General features: G+C 43.6%; 1 protein-coding gene across 5 annotated transcripts in view; it reads right to left on the minus strand.

Moving 5' to 3' along the window:
- Positions 1-17306, minus strand: part of ABLIM3 (actin binding LIM protein family member 3) — a 143363-nt gene that overhangs the window by 65000 nt on the left and 61057 nt on the right. For all 5 annotated transcript variants that reach the window (XM_027081638.1, XM_027081635.1, XM_027081634.1 and 2 more), the window contains exons 4-5: positions 7309-7492; positions 5333-5445 (exon numbers count right to left, since the gene is read on the minus strand). In XM_027081638.1, coding sequence (XP_026937439.1) covers positions 5333-5445; positions 7309-7492 — 297 coding nt within the window. The remainder of the gene's footprint in view (positions 1-5332; positions 5446-7308; positions 7493-17306) is intronic.

The raw sequence follows: 17306 nt of genomic DNA on the forward strand, positions 1-17306 counted from the left end.
AAAACACATCTTTATCCATTCATCTACTGATGGACATTTAGGTTGCTGCCATATCTTGGCTATTGTTAATACTGCTGCAATGAGCATTGGGGTGCATGTATCTTTTTGAATTAGAGTTTTCTCCAGATATATGCCAAGGACTGGGATTGCTGGATCATATGATAGCTCTATTTTTAGTTTTTTGAGGAACCTCCATACTGTTTTCCATAGTGGCTGCACCAATATACATTCCCACCAACAGTGCAAGAGGTTCCCTTCTCTCCACACCCTCTCCAGCATTTATTGTTTGTGGACTTTTTGATGATGGCCATTCTGACTGGTGTGAGGTCACACCTCATTTTTTTGCAGTTTTGATTTGCATTTCTCTAATAATTAGCGATTTTAAGCATCTTTTCATGTGCCTGTTGTCCCTCTGTATGTGTTCTTTGGAGAAACATCTATTTAGGTCTTCTGACCATTTTTCAATCGGATTGTTTTTTTGATGTTGAGCTGTATGAGCTGTTTATATATTTTGGAAATTAAGCCCTTGTCGCTTAGCTACTGAATTTTATCAAGATCTCCAAGCACAGTAGAGTTTTGCTCAATGGCAAGGGCCCTGTTTGTGATTTGTGTGTTTTGTGGTTAAATCTATTTTCTTGCCTAGCACCGTGCTCAGCACATAGTTAAGAACTCAAAGCAGATTTGCTGAATGAGCGTGAATGAGCAGGCCTCACAGCACTCAGGCAAAGGACAGAACTTACCACACACACCTCCTCCCCAACATGATTATATACCAAACATTTGCCTCCCCAAGTAGCAAGGATTAAAGAGTCTGATGAGATCGTTCCAGAGCAGAAAGGTGCCCTTTCTCTCCGTTCCCCTCACCCTGGACTGTGCACTGGGGCCAATATTGAATGTAGGGGGCCCCAGAGTCTGCCTGTTGCTCAATCAGTGTCTGCAGAGGGGCAGGAAATAGAGGCCGTGTCCAAGATACTTGGGAGAAGCGGGAAATTCAGGCCTAGCCGACCGGATGTCCCACTCTGGAGGAGGAAAGGGTCATGGTGCAAAGTTTACCAGAGGACAAGCCTGCCTCCTGGCACCAAAGCAAGTGCATACTTGGGAGCAGTGGTGAGAAAAGAGACGGCTATCAAGTTGGGAGAGGCTGGCTGAAGCTCTCACATCCAGCTGGGAGCCTGTCCTGGGGAGGAGATGAGGTGTCCATGTGTCTAAGAAGCGGTGTGCCCAGCAGGCTGTGGGGAGGGTCTGGGCCCTGATGAAGTGTGTGTATGAAGCAGCTCCCACAGTCCGTGCCTCTTGGCCACACAGCACCTTTCTAACATCTCTTAGTGCAAGCTGCGGGCAGGAAGGTCTCCCATTGCAAAATGCTTCAAGTCCCAGGCCTTCAAATGGGGGCTGGGAGAATAGTTTTAGGATTTCTTTTCTCCTGGGATAAGTCTACCCCCACTCCATCCTGATCATCACGGTCCTCAGAATGTCATAGTTTAGAGAGGTCAGGTACCCCCTCCTCTTTTATAGACAGATGGCCTCTGAAGTGACTTGCCCATGCTCCGAACAGTAAAACCCAAGGGCACAGGCGTCTGGTCCAGCTTTCTAGGCCACAAATGCTGACCTTGTGTCTCTGTGGGCCTCATTGATAGGGTTAAATGATTCCACTGGGGCTCAGAGTTCACAGAGCATTTGGCCAAAGTCCCACCCAATGCAGGAATCTACAGCATTCTCAACAGGGGTGGGCACCTTCCTCTGTGTCATCGCTTCCAGGGGTAAGCAGCTCACCCCCCCTTTTTTTTTTGGCAGTACGCAGGCCTCTCACTGTTGTGGCCTCTCCCGTTGCGGAGCACAGGCTCCGGACGCGCAGGCTCAGCGGCCATGGCTCACGGGCCCAGCCGCTCCGCGGCATGTGGGATCTTCCCGGACCGGGGCACGAACCCGTATCCCCTGCATCGGCAGGCGGACTCTCAACCACTGCGCCACCAGGGAAGCCCTATCCTCATGTTTTTAACTCATACTCTGTGCATTATCCAATCTCTGATATGAGGTCAGAAGCAATATTCCTGAGGTAGGAAGGCCTGCTGATTCCTCCTGAGAATTCTGGCTTACCTGCTCCACATGCTTTTTCCTTTCATGTTCTACTGCTCATCCTCCACTCTACAGCCTTCATATTTATCAGGACCTTTTCCTCCCTCTTCTCTCAACTTTCACGCTTGGCCACGCAGTGGAGCCTCAAACACCCCATCCGGGAGCCTGGGTCTGGTGTAATAAGCAGGGTCAGGAAAACCACACCCTGTCCCAAGTTGGATTCTGCAGACCCAGCTGTCCACTCCATTCCTCCTACGTTCCTCTTTATTCCAAAATTACAACCTTCAGCTGGCAGAAAGTGTGATGCCACCACTTGTTCCTCCTAAATCCCTCAGTTTACTGGAGACTCTAAAGACCCCAGACAACTATTTTTAGTTTTTTTGACTGTGTCATTCATTCCACTTAGATCAGCAAAAATAAGTGGGTTTGTGAGTCATAGCAAGCTCCCCACCTCGTTTTAGGCAACTAATCCAGGGAGACAGGACCCTTCCTATTAGCAAGTCATGTCTCTGGTATAGGGTGTTAAGGAAATAGGCTCCAAAGCCAGACTGTCTGGGCTCACATTCCAGTTACATTATCATTATCTGAGTGACTTTGGGCAAGTCATTTATGCTGTCTGAGTCATCGTTTTCTCATCTAAAAACCATTACTCTTATCTCCCTCGTAGAGTTATTATAATGATTACATGAGATGCTATATATAGAAAACTTAGTGCAGTGCCTGACAACAGTAATGGCCAATCAATGTTAGCAATAGTGATGGTGGTGGTTTTGGTGGTGATGGTGGTGGTGCTACTGCTGCTGATTCTTCTCAGTGAGGTCTGTGCAGTGCCTGGCAGTAGTCACCGTCAATCAATGTTAGCAGTGGTGATGGTAGTGTTGGTGACAGTGGTGCTTGTAATGATGGTGGGGGCGATTGTGAAGATGGTGGTGGTGGTGGTACTTATGGTGCCGATGCTACTTCTGCTCCTGATTCTTCTTGGTGAGATCCGTGAGGAAACATTTCTTCCGCCTGTGATAAGGAATACAATTCTTTTCTCTTGACAGTTCCTAAGTATTCTTCTTGATCTCTTTTGAGTAGATACTGCTCCCGCTTTTCCAGAATGTCTTTACATTCCAGGGATGAAACTTCACACTCCTGTAGCTCAAGAATACAACAAGTTTTCCTGCTTTCATTTTCCTTCTCCATGATATGTTCTTCCCCTTAGCACTCTCTTGAATCTTGTTTTAGTTCCCTCCATCCTTGGGGAACTAAGCAGACCTTCCAACTTCCCCTCAAGTCGGGAGGCTGCCTTGCGTTTACAGCATGGATAATGACCACCTTTGGGGAGAAAACATTTCTATGAAACGTATGCCCTGTAGCTCCACACATGGATGTCTAGACTTCATGAGTAACAAGATGAGCCATGATCCTAGGCATCCCCCTGGAGACGGCCCACGTGCTCACTTGCTCTTCTGCACTCGCTCTTCCTCACCTTCTTCACCTCCTGATCTGCAGAATTATGGTGGACACAGCCTCTTCTTGTGGACATGCTCCCATGCAGGGCTCCCGCACTTAGCCGAGGAAATCTCCCACCTGTCTGAGATTCCCCAAGGCACGCAGTACACGCAACACTGAGTGAAGTAATAGTGAAGTAATAGCAGATTCAGGAATCTTATTCTCCGTTCTCCTTTGGGATGTTTCCTAGACTAAACCTCCAAGCCAACAAAATCCCTCACTTTATATTTAGAGAGCATTTTACACACTATGACGTATGTTGGTTTGATTCCCGAATACTGATACACTTGCTTTCCACAAAGTTGGGTAAACTGAGCCACAGGGAGGCTACATGATGGCTGTGCATTCACACAGAAGGATGGCAGCCTCCTGACTCCAGCCGGCTTCCCTCTGTGAACTCACACGTGGTCCCACTGGTGTCTGGGCACCCTGGCAGCATCAGCCATGGCGCCGTGGCCCTGCACCCCAGCCTTGCTGTCATTCTGGATGACGCTTTCAAGGAGTTATGAAGGATAACAGTGTGTGCACTCAGCCACCTCAAGATGGAAACCTGATCAGAGCGGCCAATTTTTCTTGAGCCCCACCGAAGACACTGACGGAAAGTCTGGGAGCAGATCTGATTCAACTGAAAAGAAAGGAAGGGCAAGTGGGGGAGCCTCCCCACTGGCTCCCATGCTAATGGAGCCCCCGGGAGCTCAGCCCTGATGACTTGGGGTATTCTGTGCTCGCCCTCCTGAGCCGGACACAGCCTCAGCATGCTGACTCTGCTGGTGCCGTGGCCAACAGCCCCCATACCACACAGTGATGCCGCACAAGATGCTAATGGGCTTTCACTGATTCTGACGACAAGGCCAGTGAGAGTGTCACGTAACATGAAAGAATGCCGGAGCTTAGCTTGGCTTACCGAGACCCAGGGGGCTGTGTCCGTGTGTGTGTGAGCACATGCAGTCAGTGGCCTGACAAGGGCATCTTGGAACAGTGATTTGGATATCTTACGGCTAGACACGTTTGAATGGAATGGACATTCCACAAATCAGAATGACTGTTCCGAGGCACTACTGATCCTCAGTTCCCCCCAACTCCCAATCTATGTTTTGGTGATAGAACGTGACCTTTACGATGGCCTGCCAAGTGTCCCCCTCATCCCTAGACAGTAGTTCTCAGTCTTAGGAGCAGCGAATGAATCACCCAAGAAGCTTATTAAGATTGTAGATTTCTAGGTCCCATTCCTAGAAGTCCAGAGTGGGCCCAGAAATCTGTATTTTTATCAGTCCTGCAGTGAAGCTGATATCATGGTCCACGGAACACACCCTAAGGGGCACTAGCACAGCCCTTGTGGCCTTCTCTCATATTCCCTCTTTTGTTAAGATATGTCTGCATATTCTTCTTTAGTGGAGTTTGTAAAACTTGACAGCCACTGGTGGAAAACACTTGATCAGCTCTGTTACGATGCCCTTGGGAGTGTGGACCAGAGGGGAGATAAGGAGCCCTGCTCATCCCAGGAGAACCACCCAAGTGGCCAACACATGGCACAGGCCATCCCTGTTCACAGTTGGGCAGCCTGTTTTCCCTGCGTTTGTGCTTTGGGAAGTTTGTGAGTCTGGGCTGTGTGCCAACTGGGTCATGCTTCAGGAGTCCTCCAGGGTGGGAACCTCCCCCACTTCCCTCCAGGCTGCGGAAACAGTTAGCGAAGCTGGGACAGGAGAGCCCTGGGAGATGGCACTCATGGACGGCGACGTGCCCCGTGGGGAGGACTCACGGCTTGGTCCACGGATCTTGATGGGCTTACTGCTCGTCATGGACTGGGAGCATGTCTGACACAAACATTCCTTCCCGCTGAAGGTCACCTTGTCTCCAATGGGGAAAGGCTTCCTGCAAGAGGGATGAAGGAGAAATTCAACACCACCTCTCCAGAGGGTTGTGTCTATAAGTGACTTGACAACACATGTGCCTGAAGACCTTTGGTAGCACACACAGCACACATAGAGCACCAGGTACATTCAAGTGCTGTTCACGGGGCCAGGCTAAACCACTCAGTTAGGGCCAGGACCGGAACTGGAGACCCAGTTGGGCCATTTACATGATTTCTGAACACTGGGCAAATCATGACACTTATCTGGGCTTACATTTCTCTTCTATAATGAAGAGGCTAAAAATGTCTCAGAGGTACTTCCTCTTCCTGGAAGGACTTCTTCCATCCCAACTTGACCTATCCCCTGTATGTCAGGAAGAACTCATTCAACTCCCCAACTTGCCAAAATGTCCTTCTTTCACTCCACAGGAAGTTTAGACATCCTCAAAGAACCTCTTCCTCTGCTCACCTGCATTGGCACAGTTTGAGTCCCACAGCTCAGGGGCTCAAGCTCATCATGTCCTGCCTCCCTAACTAAATATAAAGCGCATAGAACCCTCAGCACAGCTGATCCCATCACACAGCAGCTCTCGCTCATGCGGTCTGGGATGACTGTTAATGTGGACTCTGAGTTTACGCCCCCGTAAGCCTGCAGTGGCTCCACTGCCCTTACATTAGCAACATGAACAATGGAGGGAGTGCCAGGGAGGGAGGGGAGCCGTGTTCTCATCACAGCCCAGGCACTGACTCACGGTAAAAGGACCCGGCATGACCTTGGGAAGGCACCTATCCTCCATGGGGCTTCACAAAACCTCCACTTTAGACCATACGAACCCTACTGTGCAAACTTCCAATGGTTCTGGGATTCCAGGTCTTAAGGGTTGGATGAATGAATGAATTCCACTGGGTGATAATATTTTCTTATGCACTGTGTCGTTAGTCTCAATCAGAAACTCTAATTGGTTAGTTACTCTAACTGGTAACAAAGAGGTGGCTATTTTACGAGGAGAATACTTAATCTATAAATGACTTTCCCAATTAAAAAATGCATACATATACTCCAATCGTGCTTTACGTATGACTTAATCAGAGCAGTCCATTAAATTTTAACATATCTGTGGGCAGGGTTGAGGTTTTCTTTATTTTTTTCATCTCCTTAATATGGTGCTTAGCATACACTGGGCCCTTAATGTACACTTGCTAAGTTAACAAGTGACGGGGATGCTGAGGGTGGGGAGGAGGGAAGGGGTGAGCTTTCCATCACCTATCAGAGGTCTTGAGAGGCTAGATAATGATCATATGATAATGAAGAGAATAGAAGTGGACACAATTTGGTACCAGTCATTGAGATAAGGTCTCTCTGCATGTACCATCTCATTTATCTTCATGGAAACCCAATGAAGTTGGACTGGCTTTGATGTCGATTCACCAATGAAGCGGAGGCTTACAGAGGTGGGATCACCTGCCAGGGTCCTGGAGGAAGGCTATAAACAGATATTCCAGTACCGCATGTGGCTGAGGGTGTGAAAGCCTGAGCCAGATTCATGGATTCCAAACTGAGTTTTGAGAGGCCAGGGCCCTCAGTGGTTCCTTCAGGGCCTTTTGATGGGAAGTGGGAGGCTAAGTGTTGGGGCTCAGATCCTTACGCTGCCTTCATCTCGGACAAACTAGTGTTTTATACTAGATCACGTTTGACAAACAGGATTCAGCCGCTAAATGTTTGAAAACCACTAGCCTGTCAGGTCCTTCCACCCCTGAGATTAGAGGATGCAAGTGTCCAGCGAAAAGCCGAGTAAGCCCCGGATCTGCCTGGGAAAGGCCATTTCTTCCCTTCCGCAGGATCCCAGGCAGAGGGTCCCTGCCCCCGCTGGCCTGCTGCTCACCTGCACAAGCTGCACACGAAGCACTTGGGGTGGTAGGTGCGGCCCAGCGCAGAGATGACCTCGCCCGTGATAAAATCCCGGCAGCTGTCACAGCGGGTGCCGTAGAGTTGCTGGTAGTCCTGGGTGCAGATGTACTCCTGGTTCTTGAAGAAGAAGCCTGACTGAGCCAGGCCACAGCCACACACTTGGGGAAACAAGGCGGGAAACAAAGGCAAGTGAGTTCAGGGGGGGTCTGCAAGCACGAGGTTCTCGCTGGGGACAAGGCTGCTGTCTGACTCAGTCGTAAGTGGCCAGGGAATGGTGATGCATGGGACGTCAGGGGCCTTTGGGGCCAGTGCTCCTTAAAGGATGGCCCGAAGACCACTTGCCTCAGAATCACCTGGCGGGCTTCTTGAGCTGCAGCTGCCTGGACCTAAATCAGACTCCCTCGGGTTGGAGCCCAGGCATCTGCATGTTAGCACACTCCCCAGCTGATCCTGATGCATGCTGAGACCACCCATGCTATACAATCCTCTCAAAACATGGAGGAAAAGTTTAAAGCCATGTAGCTCACGCAACGCAACGCAGCTGGTGGTATCGTGAGTTTGATGAAAGAATCATTCAGTTAAAAATGCCCTGGGCATTTCCTACGTGCATGAGTCTGTGCTAGGTGAAGACGAGTTATGATGGCAATGGGATGTATGATTTGAAGATTATAATCCAGCTTCACCATAGCCATAAAAGGTAGATCTGTTCCCAGGCAGGAATGATAAAACACAATCCTTGAAATCCAAAGAGCTAACAATGGATGCAGAGGGAAGACCACATAGAACATACATCAGTGGGGACAGGCCATGGGCTGGTGTAGGTAGCAAGTGCTGTGAGTGGGAGGAATCAATGAAGGCTTTCTGGAGGAGGTAGCATCTAAGTTGAAGGGAAGGAATGGAATGAGCTAAAGCACAAAGGCAGGAAACTACAGGCGATATTTGTGTGGAGATGGGGCTAGGGTAAGGGTGGTGTTTTTAGAGAGTGGAAGGCAATATTACAGGAAAATATTGCCAGGCCAGTTGGAGGAAGAGGGGCCAAGTCCAGTTTAAGACGTTTAGGCTTTGTGGGAAACTAGGAAGCCACGGATGGTTTCTCCCCTAGTTTTTAAAATCTTAAATTATTTTGAAAAATCTCGGACATATACAACAGTAGAGAGAAGATTATAATGATTCCCCATTACCCAGCTGCAGAAATGATCAATTGCACTGATGACTTCTGAACAGAGAGGCAACATGATTTCATAAGGTACTTTATAAAGTCTTTTGGGATATCCTTGTGGACAATATGAAGTAATATAGGGCAGATAATAGAAAAGCAGGTGGATATAATTATAGGTGTCTGAACAACTGAATCATGTGGGACTCCCCTCCCCCAAAAGACTTAGAAACGTGGGAAATGAGATTTCCCTCTGAGAGTTAAGTTATGAAATGAACACATAATGGGAAGAGCAGGAAAAGGCTAAGTTTCTTCCAAGAGATTGAATGACTCTCAGGGCCACCAGAACGGCTGAGTTTATCGATGCAGCTAAAGCAAGGATGGGTCAGCCAGGAAGGGGCTGGTCAGCAATCAAAGGAAGGCCACTCGAGAGCTCATTCAAATCCCGAGACCAGCTCCCCTTGTTCTGAGTCTGACAGTTTGACTTTCTACATAGGTTGCCTTTGTGAAACAAGCAGCTGATCAGGGCAACATGAACTAGTACAACAGAGAGTTACAGCTCTTGTTTATGTTAATCAACAGGCACTCGGGTTTTATACGTCGGTTTCCCAAAAGATGTGGTTAGCATGACTCAACTTTACCAGGTGTGATCCACGGTGGGGAAACCAACAAGATGTTTTCCAAGCCTGTAAGTGCGAGGACCTGGCCTGAACTGGGTGACATCACCCCAGTAAATACTCTCTTATCTTTAATAGGGAACGTTGTTTTGCAAAAGCAGCCAGGTTAAAAGTAGGAGGGACTTCTAGGTGAATGTCAGAAGTATGTTGCAAGTGTTTGTTCACTCTGCAGGCCAGAGGTAGGCTCCAAGGGCCAAGGTGAGGGAGGAGGGCGGCTCCAAATGTCACAGCACCAGGGGAAACGGTCTAGGACCATGAGAGACTCTGCTCTGGGAGTCAGACCACCTGGGCTATCTAACTCTCTGGGTGACACTAAACTTGGTCCTCTGTTGTCTGGGGCCTCTGTTCACTTCTGTGTAAAGAGCAGAAATTGGACAAGAAATGACCTGAGCTTTTCTTCTGACACTGACATCCTGTGAGTCTAGGAGAAGGTAGGGCACATTTTAAATTCCACGTGAGGTAGAGCTGGCAGCCGCTGGGGACCACCCCTGCAGAGAGGCAGGGCTTATGAGTAGAAGTGGTGCTGGTGATGGTGGTAGGTGGGGAAGGGTCCAACTTTCATCAGGCTTCATGAAATCTCATCACAGCAAACAATGCCTGGTCTGGAAGGCAGGCGAGGCCAGAGAACAGGCTGTGCTGGGGTGTGCAGGTGGCAGATCAATTGACTTCATGGCTGTGGAATTAGTCAGGCATGGCCTACAACCTCATTGGAAACAGCTCCTGTTTTTTCCCTTCTTTTCTCTCCTTTGTGTCCCCTGCCAACTCCACTTCCAGAGCTACCTCTCCCAGTGGAGAAAACCAGGAGGCCATACGAAAACTTGGAACAATCAGTTCCTTCATTTCCCCCAAGGAGCTGAAGGAGGAAGGTAGAAAGGATGTAAAGGTTGATAAGAATCCCAGGAGTTCCTGGAAATACAGTGGGGAACACGGGGTGGAAGGAAAGCTGGACCAGCATGACAGATATATTTGAGGCTCAGCAGAGCTCTGCATTCAAATAACAGGAAAGGCCATGGAGAGGGTCTGTAGTATGGAAGTGATGTGGAATTAATACATCCAGGGCAGTCATTATTCTGTGAATCAGAAAAATATAGTCTATTAATTAAAAGAAAGATTATATAGCCTAACAATGGGACAGAATATGGGAACTCAGAACTGCTTTCAGAAAACACAGACTGCTCACTGTAAACACAAGGCCTAAAATAGGACGTGCACACAGCCCTACTGTGTTTCAGTGGAAAATGTACTGTTTTGAGGGTCACTGGACCTTCCTCCATATTCCCATTCTAGCACTCAGGTGCTGTGTGACTTTGAAAAAGTGACCTCACCCCTCTGGAGCTCAGTTACCTCATTTGTAAAATGAGGGGGCTATGTGGTAACTGAGGACACATCCAGATCTGAGAGTCTAGGATTCTGTCATATAATTCTGTTGATTTTCAACTTTTCAAATGAGACAGTTTTATGGAATTTCAAAATCAAAGTGTTGGAAGGGCCCCCGAGGGTGATCTCATTATTTTAAACATTTAAATTGTGAAATATATTATACATACAGAAGATGTAGTAAATATATATGTACAGTGTAAAGAAGAAGAATAAAACATGCTCCCAGCTACTCACTACCGAGTTTATGAAACAGAACATCACCAGCAGCTCGGAAGCCTGTTCCCATCTCCCTAAGAGCGCCCTGCTTCCCACACCACGCCCCAAATTGTGTTTATCATTCTCTTGCTTTTCTTTACAGTTTTACTACCTTTGAGGTATCTACAAACAATATATTGTTTAGTTTTGCCTGTCTTTGAACTTTATATGGATGGAATCATACTGCATCTACTCTTCTGTGTAAGTTACTGCTTCATTCTCTCAGTATTATGTTTTTGAGATTCATCCATGTTGATGCATGTAGTTGTGGGTCATTCATTTTCACTGCTGTGTTGTATTTCGTTGTCTGACTATATCACAATTGATCTATTCCACTGCTGAAGGACATCCAAGCTGCTTGTGGTTTTTTTTTTTTTCCTTTATGGAAATGCTGCCTTGAACATTCTTGTATTTGTGAGGTGATGTCTCACTGTTTTCCAATAAGTTTTTCCCATTTACATTCCCACCAGCAGTTCTCACTGAGCTATATTATCATAGATACCAGGTAACACCTAACTTCTTATATTTAGTTAACATGGTACAGGTGAAAGGATGTTCTATTGTGATTTTAAATTTAATTTCCCTGATTATTAATGAAATTGAGAATGTTATTACCTGCTTATGGACCATTTGTGTTTTCAAGGTTTATCCACATGGAGCATGTATCAGTATCCCTTTTCTACCGCTGAATAATATTCCACTGTATGGATATACCACACTGTACTTATCCATTCACTGGCTGATGGATATTTGAATTGTTTCAAACTTTTGACTTTATGAATAATATTGCTATGAACATTTGTGTACAAGTCTTTGTGTGAACATACGTTACTTGAGTGTAAGTCTAGCAGTGGAATTTGGAATTGTTGGGGTTATATGGTAACTCTACGTTTACCCCTAGAGGAACTGCAAGATTGTTTTCCAAAGCACCTACACATTTTACATTCCCACCAGCAAGGTATGAGGGTTCCAATTCTTCCACATTCTTGCCAACACTTGTATTATCTGTCTTTTTTGATTATAGCCAACTGAGTGGGTGTGAAGTTTATCTCATTGTGGTTTTATTTGCATTTCATTGATGGCTAATGATGTTGAGCATTTCTTCATGTGCTTATTGGACATTTATATAACTTCTTCATAGAAATGTCTATTCATATCCTTTTCCCATTTTGAAATTGGGTTATTTGTCTTTTTTATTATTAAGTTGTAAGTATTCTTTATATAGTCTAGATACAAGCCCTTTACCAGATATATGATTTACAAATTTTATCTCCCATTCTGTGTGTTGCCTTTCACATTCTTCATGGTATGTTTTGAAGCAAAAAAGTTTTTAATTTTGATGATGTTCAATTTATCTATTTTTCCTTAGTTGTTTGTGCTTTGGGTGTCATGTCCAAGAAGGCTTTGCCTAACTTAAGGTCACAAAGATTTACTCCTATATTTTCTCTTAAAAATTTTATAGTTTTAGCTCTTATGTTTAGGTTTTTTGACTTATTTTGAGTTAATTTTTTTGTATGATGTGAAGAAGAATGCAAATTTTTTTTTCGCATATATATGTTCAGTTTTCCCAGCATCATTTGTTGAAGACTGTTCTTTCCCTATTGAATTATTTTGGCTGCCTCGATGACATTCAACTGACCATAAATATAAGGGTTTATTTTTGCACTCTCATTTTGACTCTATTGATGTATATGTCTATCCTTGTACCACATTGTTTTGTTTATTGTAGCTTTGTCAATCCCAATCGCTGAATTCATCTCACCCCCACCCCCACTCTCCTGCCGCTTTCCCCCCTTGGTGTCCATACATTTCTTCTCTACATCTGTGTCTCAAATTCTGCCCTGCAAACCAGTTCATCTGTACCATTTTTCTAGGTTCCACATATATGCATTAATATACGATATTTTTCTCTTTCTGACTTACTTCACTCTGTATGACAGTCTCTAGATTCATCCATGTCTCAACAAATGACCCAATTTCGTTCCTTTTTGTGGCTGAGTAATATTCCATTGTACATATGTACCACATCTTCTTTATCCATTTGTCTGTCGATGGGCGTTTAGGTTGCTTCCATGACCTGGCTATTGTAAATAGTGCTGCAATGAACATTGTGGTGCATGTGTCTTTTGAATTATGGTTTTCTCTGGGTATATGCCCAGTAGTGGGATTGCTGGATCATATGGTAATTTTTAGTTTTTTAAGGAACCTCCATACTGTTCTCCATAGTGGCTGTATCAATTTATATTCTAACCAACAGGGCAAGAGGGTTCCCTTTTCTCCACACCCTCTCCAGCATTTGTTGTTTGTAGATTTTCTGATGACGCCCATTCTAACTGGTGTGAGGTGGTACCTCATTGTAGTTTTGATTTGCATTTCTCTAATAATCTGTGATGTTGAGCAGCTTTTCACGTGCTTCTTGGCCATCTGTATGTCTTCTTTGGAGAAATGTCTATTTAGGTCTTCTGCCCATTTTTTGATTGGGCTGTTTGTTTTTTTAATATTGAGCTGCATGAGGTGTTTATATATTTTGGAGATTAATCCTTTGTCCGTTGATTCATTTGCAAAATATTTTCTCCCATTCTGAGGGTTGTCTTTTTGTCTTGTTTATGGTTTCCTTTCCTTTGTTTATGGTTTGTCCTTATGTCTTGTTTATGGTTTCCTTTCCAATAAATACTTTTGCTGTGCATAAGCTTTTAAGTTTCATTAGGTCCAATTTGTTTATTTCTGTTTTTATTTCCATTACTCTAGGAGGTGGATCAAAAATAATCTTGCTGTGATTTATGTCAAAGAGTGCTCTTCCTATGTTTTCCTCTAAGAGTTCTATAGTATCCATTCTTAAATTTAGGTCTCTAATCCATTTTGAGTTTATTTCTGTGCATGGTGTTAGGGAGTGTTCTAATTTTATTCTTTTACATGTAGCTGTCCAGTTTTCCCAGCACCACTTAATGAACAGACTGTCTTTTCTCCATTGTATATCCTTGTCTCCTTTGTCATAGATTAGTTGACCATAGGTGTGTGGGTTTATCTCTGGGCTTTCTATCTTGTTCCATGGATCTATGTTTCTGTTTTTGTGCCAGTACCATATTGTCTTGATTACTGTAGCTTGACAGTATACTCTGAAGTCAGGGAGTCTGATTCCTCCAGCTCCATTTTTTTCCCTCAAGACTGCTTTGGCTATTCGGGATCTTTTGTGTCTCCATACAAATTTAAAGATTTTGTGTTCTAGTTCCTTAAGAAATGCCGTTGGTAATTTCATAGGGATTGCATTGAATCTGTAGATTGCTTTGGGTAGTATAGTCATTTTCACAATATTGATTCTTCCAATTCAAGAACATGGTATATCTCTCCATCTGTTCATATGGTCTTTAATTTCTTTCATCAGTGTCTTATAGTTTTCTGCATACAGGTCTTTTGTCTCCCTCGGTAGCTTTATTCCTAGGCATTTTATTCTTTTTGTTGCAATGGTAAATGGGAGTGTTTCCTTAATTTCTCTTTCAGATTTTTCATCATTAGTGTATAGGAATGCAAGAGATTTCTGTGCATTAATTTTGTATCCTGCAACTTTACCAAATTCATTGATTAGCTCTAGTAGTTTTCTGGTGGCAGTTTTAGGATTCTCTATGTATAGTATCACGTCCTCTGCAAACAGTGACAGCTTTACTTCTTCTTTTCCAATTTGTTTTCCTTTTATTTCTTTTTCTTCTCTGGTTGCTATGGCTAGGGCTTCCAAAACTACGTTGAATAAGAGTGGTGAGAGTGGACATCCTTGTCTTGTTCCTGATCTTAGAGGAAATGCTTTCAGTTTTTCATCATTGAGAATGACGTTTACTGTGGGTCTGTCGTATATTGCCTTTATTATATTGAGGTAGGTTTCCTCTATGCCCACTTTTTTTTTTATCATAAATGGGTGTTGAATTTTGTCGAAAGCTTTTTCTGCATCTATTGAGATGATCATATGGTTTTTATTCTTCAGTTTGTTAATATGGTGTATCACATTGATTTGCGTATACTGAAGAATCCTTGCATCCTTGGGATAAATCCCACTTGATCATGGTGTATGATCCTTTTAATGTGTTGTTGGATTCTGTTTGCTAGTATTTTGTTGAGGATATCTGCATCTATATTTATCAGTGATATTGGTCTGTAATTTTCTTTTTTTTGTAGTATCTTTGTCTGGTTTTGGTATCAGGGTGATGGTGGCCTCATAGAATGAGTTTGGGAGTGTTCCTTCCTCTGCAATTTTTTGGAAGAGTTTGAGAAGGATGGGTGTTAGCTCTTCTCTAAATGTTTGATAGAATTCACCTGTGAAGCCACCTGGTCCTGGACTTGTATTTGTTGGAAGATTTTTAATCACAGTTTCAATTGCATTACTTGTGATTGGTCTGTTCATATTTTCTATTTCTTCCTGGTTCAGTCTTGGAAGGTTATACCTTTCTAAGAATTTGTCCATTCCTTCCATGTTGTCCATTTTATTGGCATAGAGTTGCTTGTAGTAGTCGCTTAGGATGCTTTGTATTTCTGCGGTGTCTGTTGTAACTTCTCCTTTTTCATTTCTAATTTTATTGATTTGAGTCCTCTCCCTCTTTTTCTTGATTAATATGGCTAAGAGTTTATCAATTTTATCTTCTCAAAGAACCAGCTTTTAGTTTTTTTGATCTTTGCTACTGATTTCTTTGTTTCTATTTCATTTATTTCTGCTCGGATCTTTATGACTTCTTTCCTTCTGCTAACTTTGGGTTTTGTTTGTTCTTCTTTCTCTAGTTCCTTTAGGTGTAAGGTTAGATTGTTTATTTGAGATTTTTCTTGTTTCTTGAGGTAGGCTTGTATAGCTATAAACTTCCCTCTTAGAACTGCTTTTGCTGCATCCCATAGGGTTTGGATTGTCGTGTTCTCATTGTCATTTGTCTCTAGGTATTTTTTGATATCCTATTTGATTTCTTCAGTGATCTCTTGGTTATTTAGTAAGGTATTGTTCAGCCTCCATGTGTTTGTGTTTTTTACGTTTTTTTTCCTGTAATTCATTTCTAATCTCATAGCATTGTGGTCAGAAAAGATGCTTGACATGATTTCAATTTTCTTAAATTTACTGAGGCTTGATTTGTGACCCAAGATGTGATCTATCCTGGAGAATGTTCCATGCACACTTGAGAAGAAAGTGTAATTTGCTGTTTTTGGATGGAATGTCCTACAAATATCAATTAAATCTATCTGGTCTATTCTGTCATTTAAAGCTTCTGTTTCCTTATTTTCATTTTGGATAATCTGTCCTTTGACATGAGGTGTTAAGGTCCCCCACGATTATTGTGTTACTGTCGATTTCCTCTTTCATAGCTGTTAGCAGTTGCCTTATGTACTGAGGTGCTCCTATGTTGGGTGCATATATATTTATAATTGTTATATCTTCTTCTTGGATTGATCCCTTGATCATTATGTAGTGTCCTTCCTTGTCTCTTGTAACATTCTTTATTTGAAAGTCTATTTTATCTGACATGAGTATAGCTACTCCAGCTTTCTTTTGATTTCCACTGACATGGAATATCTTTTTCCATCCCCTCACTTTCAGTCTGTATGTGTCCCTAGGTCTGAAGTGGGTGTCTTGTAGACAGCATATAGATGGGTCTTGTTTTTGTACCCATTCAGCAAGCCTGTGTCTTTTGGTTGGAGCATTTAATCCATTCATGTTTAAGGTAATTATCAATATGTATGTTCCTATGACCATTTTCTTAATTGTTTTGGGTTTGTTTTTGTAGGTCCTTTTCTTCTCTTGTGTTTCCCACTTAGAGAAGTTCCTTTAGCATTTGTTGTAGAGCTGGTTTGGTGGTGCTGAATTCTCTTAGCTTTTGTTTGTCTGAAAAGCTTTTGACAAGGATCTCTGAATGAGATCCTTGCCGGGTAGAGCGATCTTGGTTGTAGGTTCTTCCCTTTAATCCCTTTAAGTATATCATGCCACTCTCTCCTGGCTTGTAGAGTTTCTGCTGAGAAATAAGCTGTTAACCTTATGGGAGTTCCCTTGTATGTTATTTGTCATTTTTCCCTTGCTACTTTCAATCTTTTTTCTTTGTCTTTAATTTTTGCCAATTCGATTACTATGTATCTTGGTGTGTTTCTCCTTGGGTTTATCCTGTATGGGACTCTGCGCTTCCTGGACTTGGGTGGCTATTTCCTTTCCCATGCTAGGGAAGTTTTCGACTATAATCTCTTCAAATATTTTCTTGGGTCCTTTCTCTCTCTCTTCTCCTTCTGGGACCCCTGTAATGCAAATGTTGTTGCATTTAATGTTGTCCCAGAGGTCTCTTAGGCTGTCTACATTTCTTTTTATTCTTTTTTCTTTATTCTGCTCCACAGCAGTGAATTCCACCCAGGTCACTTATCCGTTCTTCTGCCTCAGTTATTCTGCTATTGATTCCTTCTAGTGTAGTTTTCATTTCAGTTATTGTATTGTTCATCTCTGTTTGTTTGTTCTTTAATTCTTTTAGGTCTTTGTTAAACATTTCCTGCATCTTC

The sequence above is a fragment of the Aethalodelphis obliquidens genome, unplaced genomic scaffold (assembly GCF_003676395.1).
Source record: "Aethalodelphis obliquidens isolate GAN/ISIS:26980383/991018 unplaced genomic scaffold, ASM367639v1 scaffold45, whole genome shotgun sequence".
Classification (NCBI taxonomy): Eukaryota; Metazoa; Chordata; class Mammalia; order Artiodactyla; family Delphinidae; genus Aethalodelphis; species Aethalodelphis obliquidens.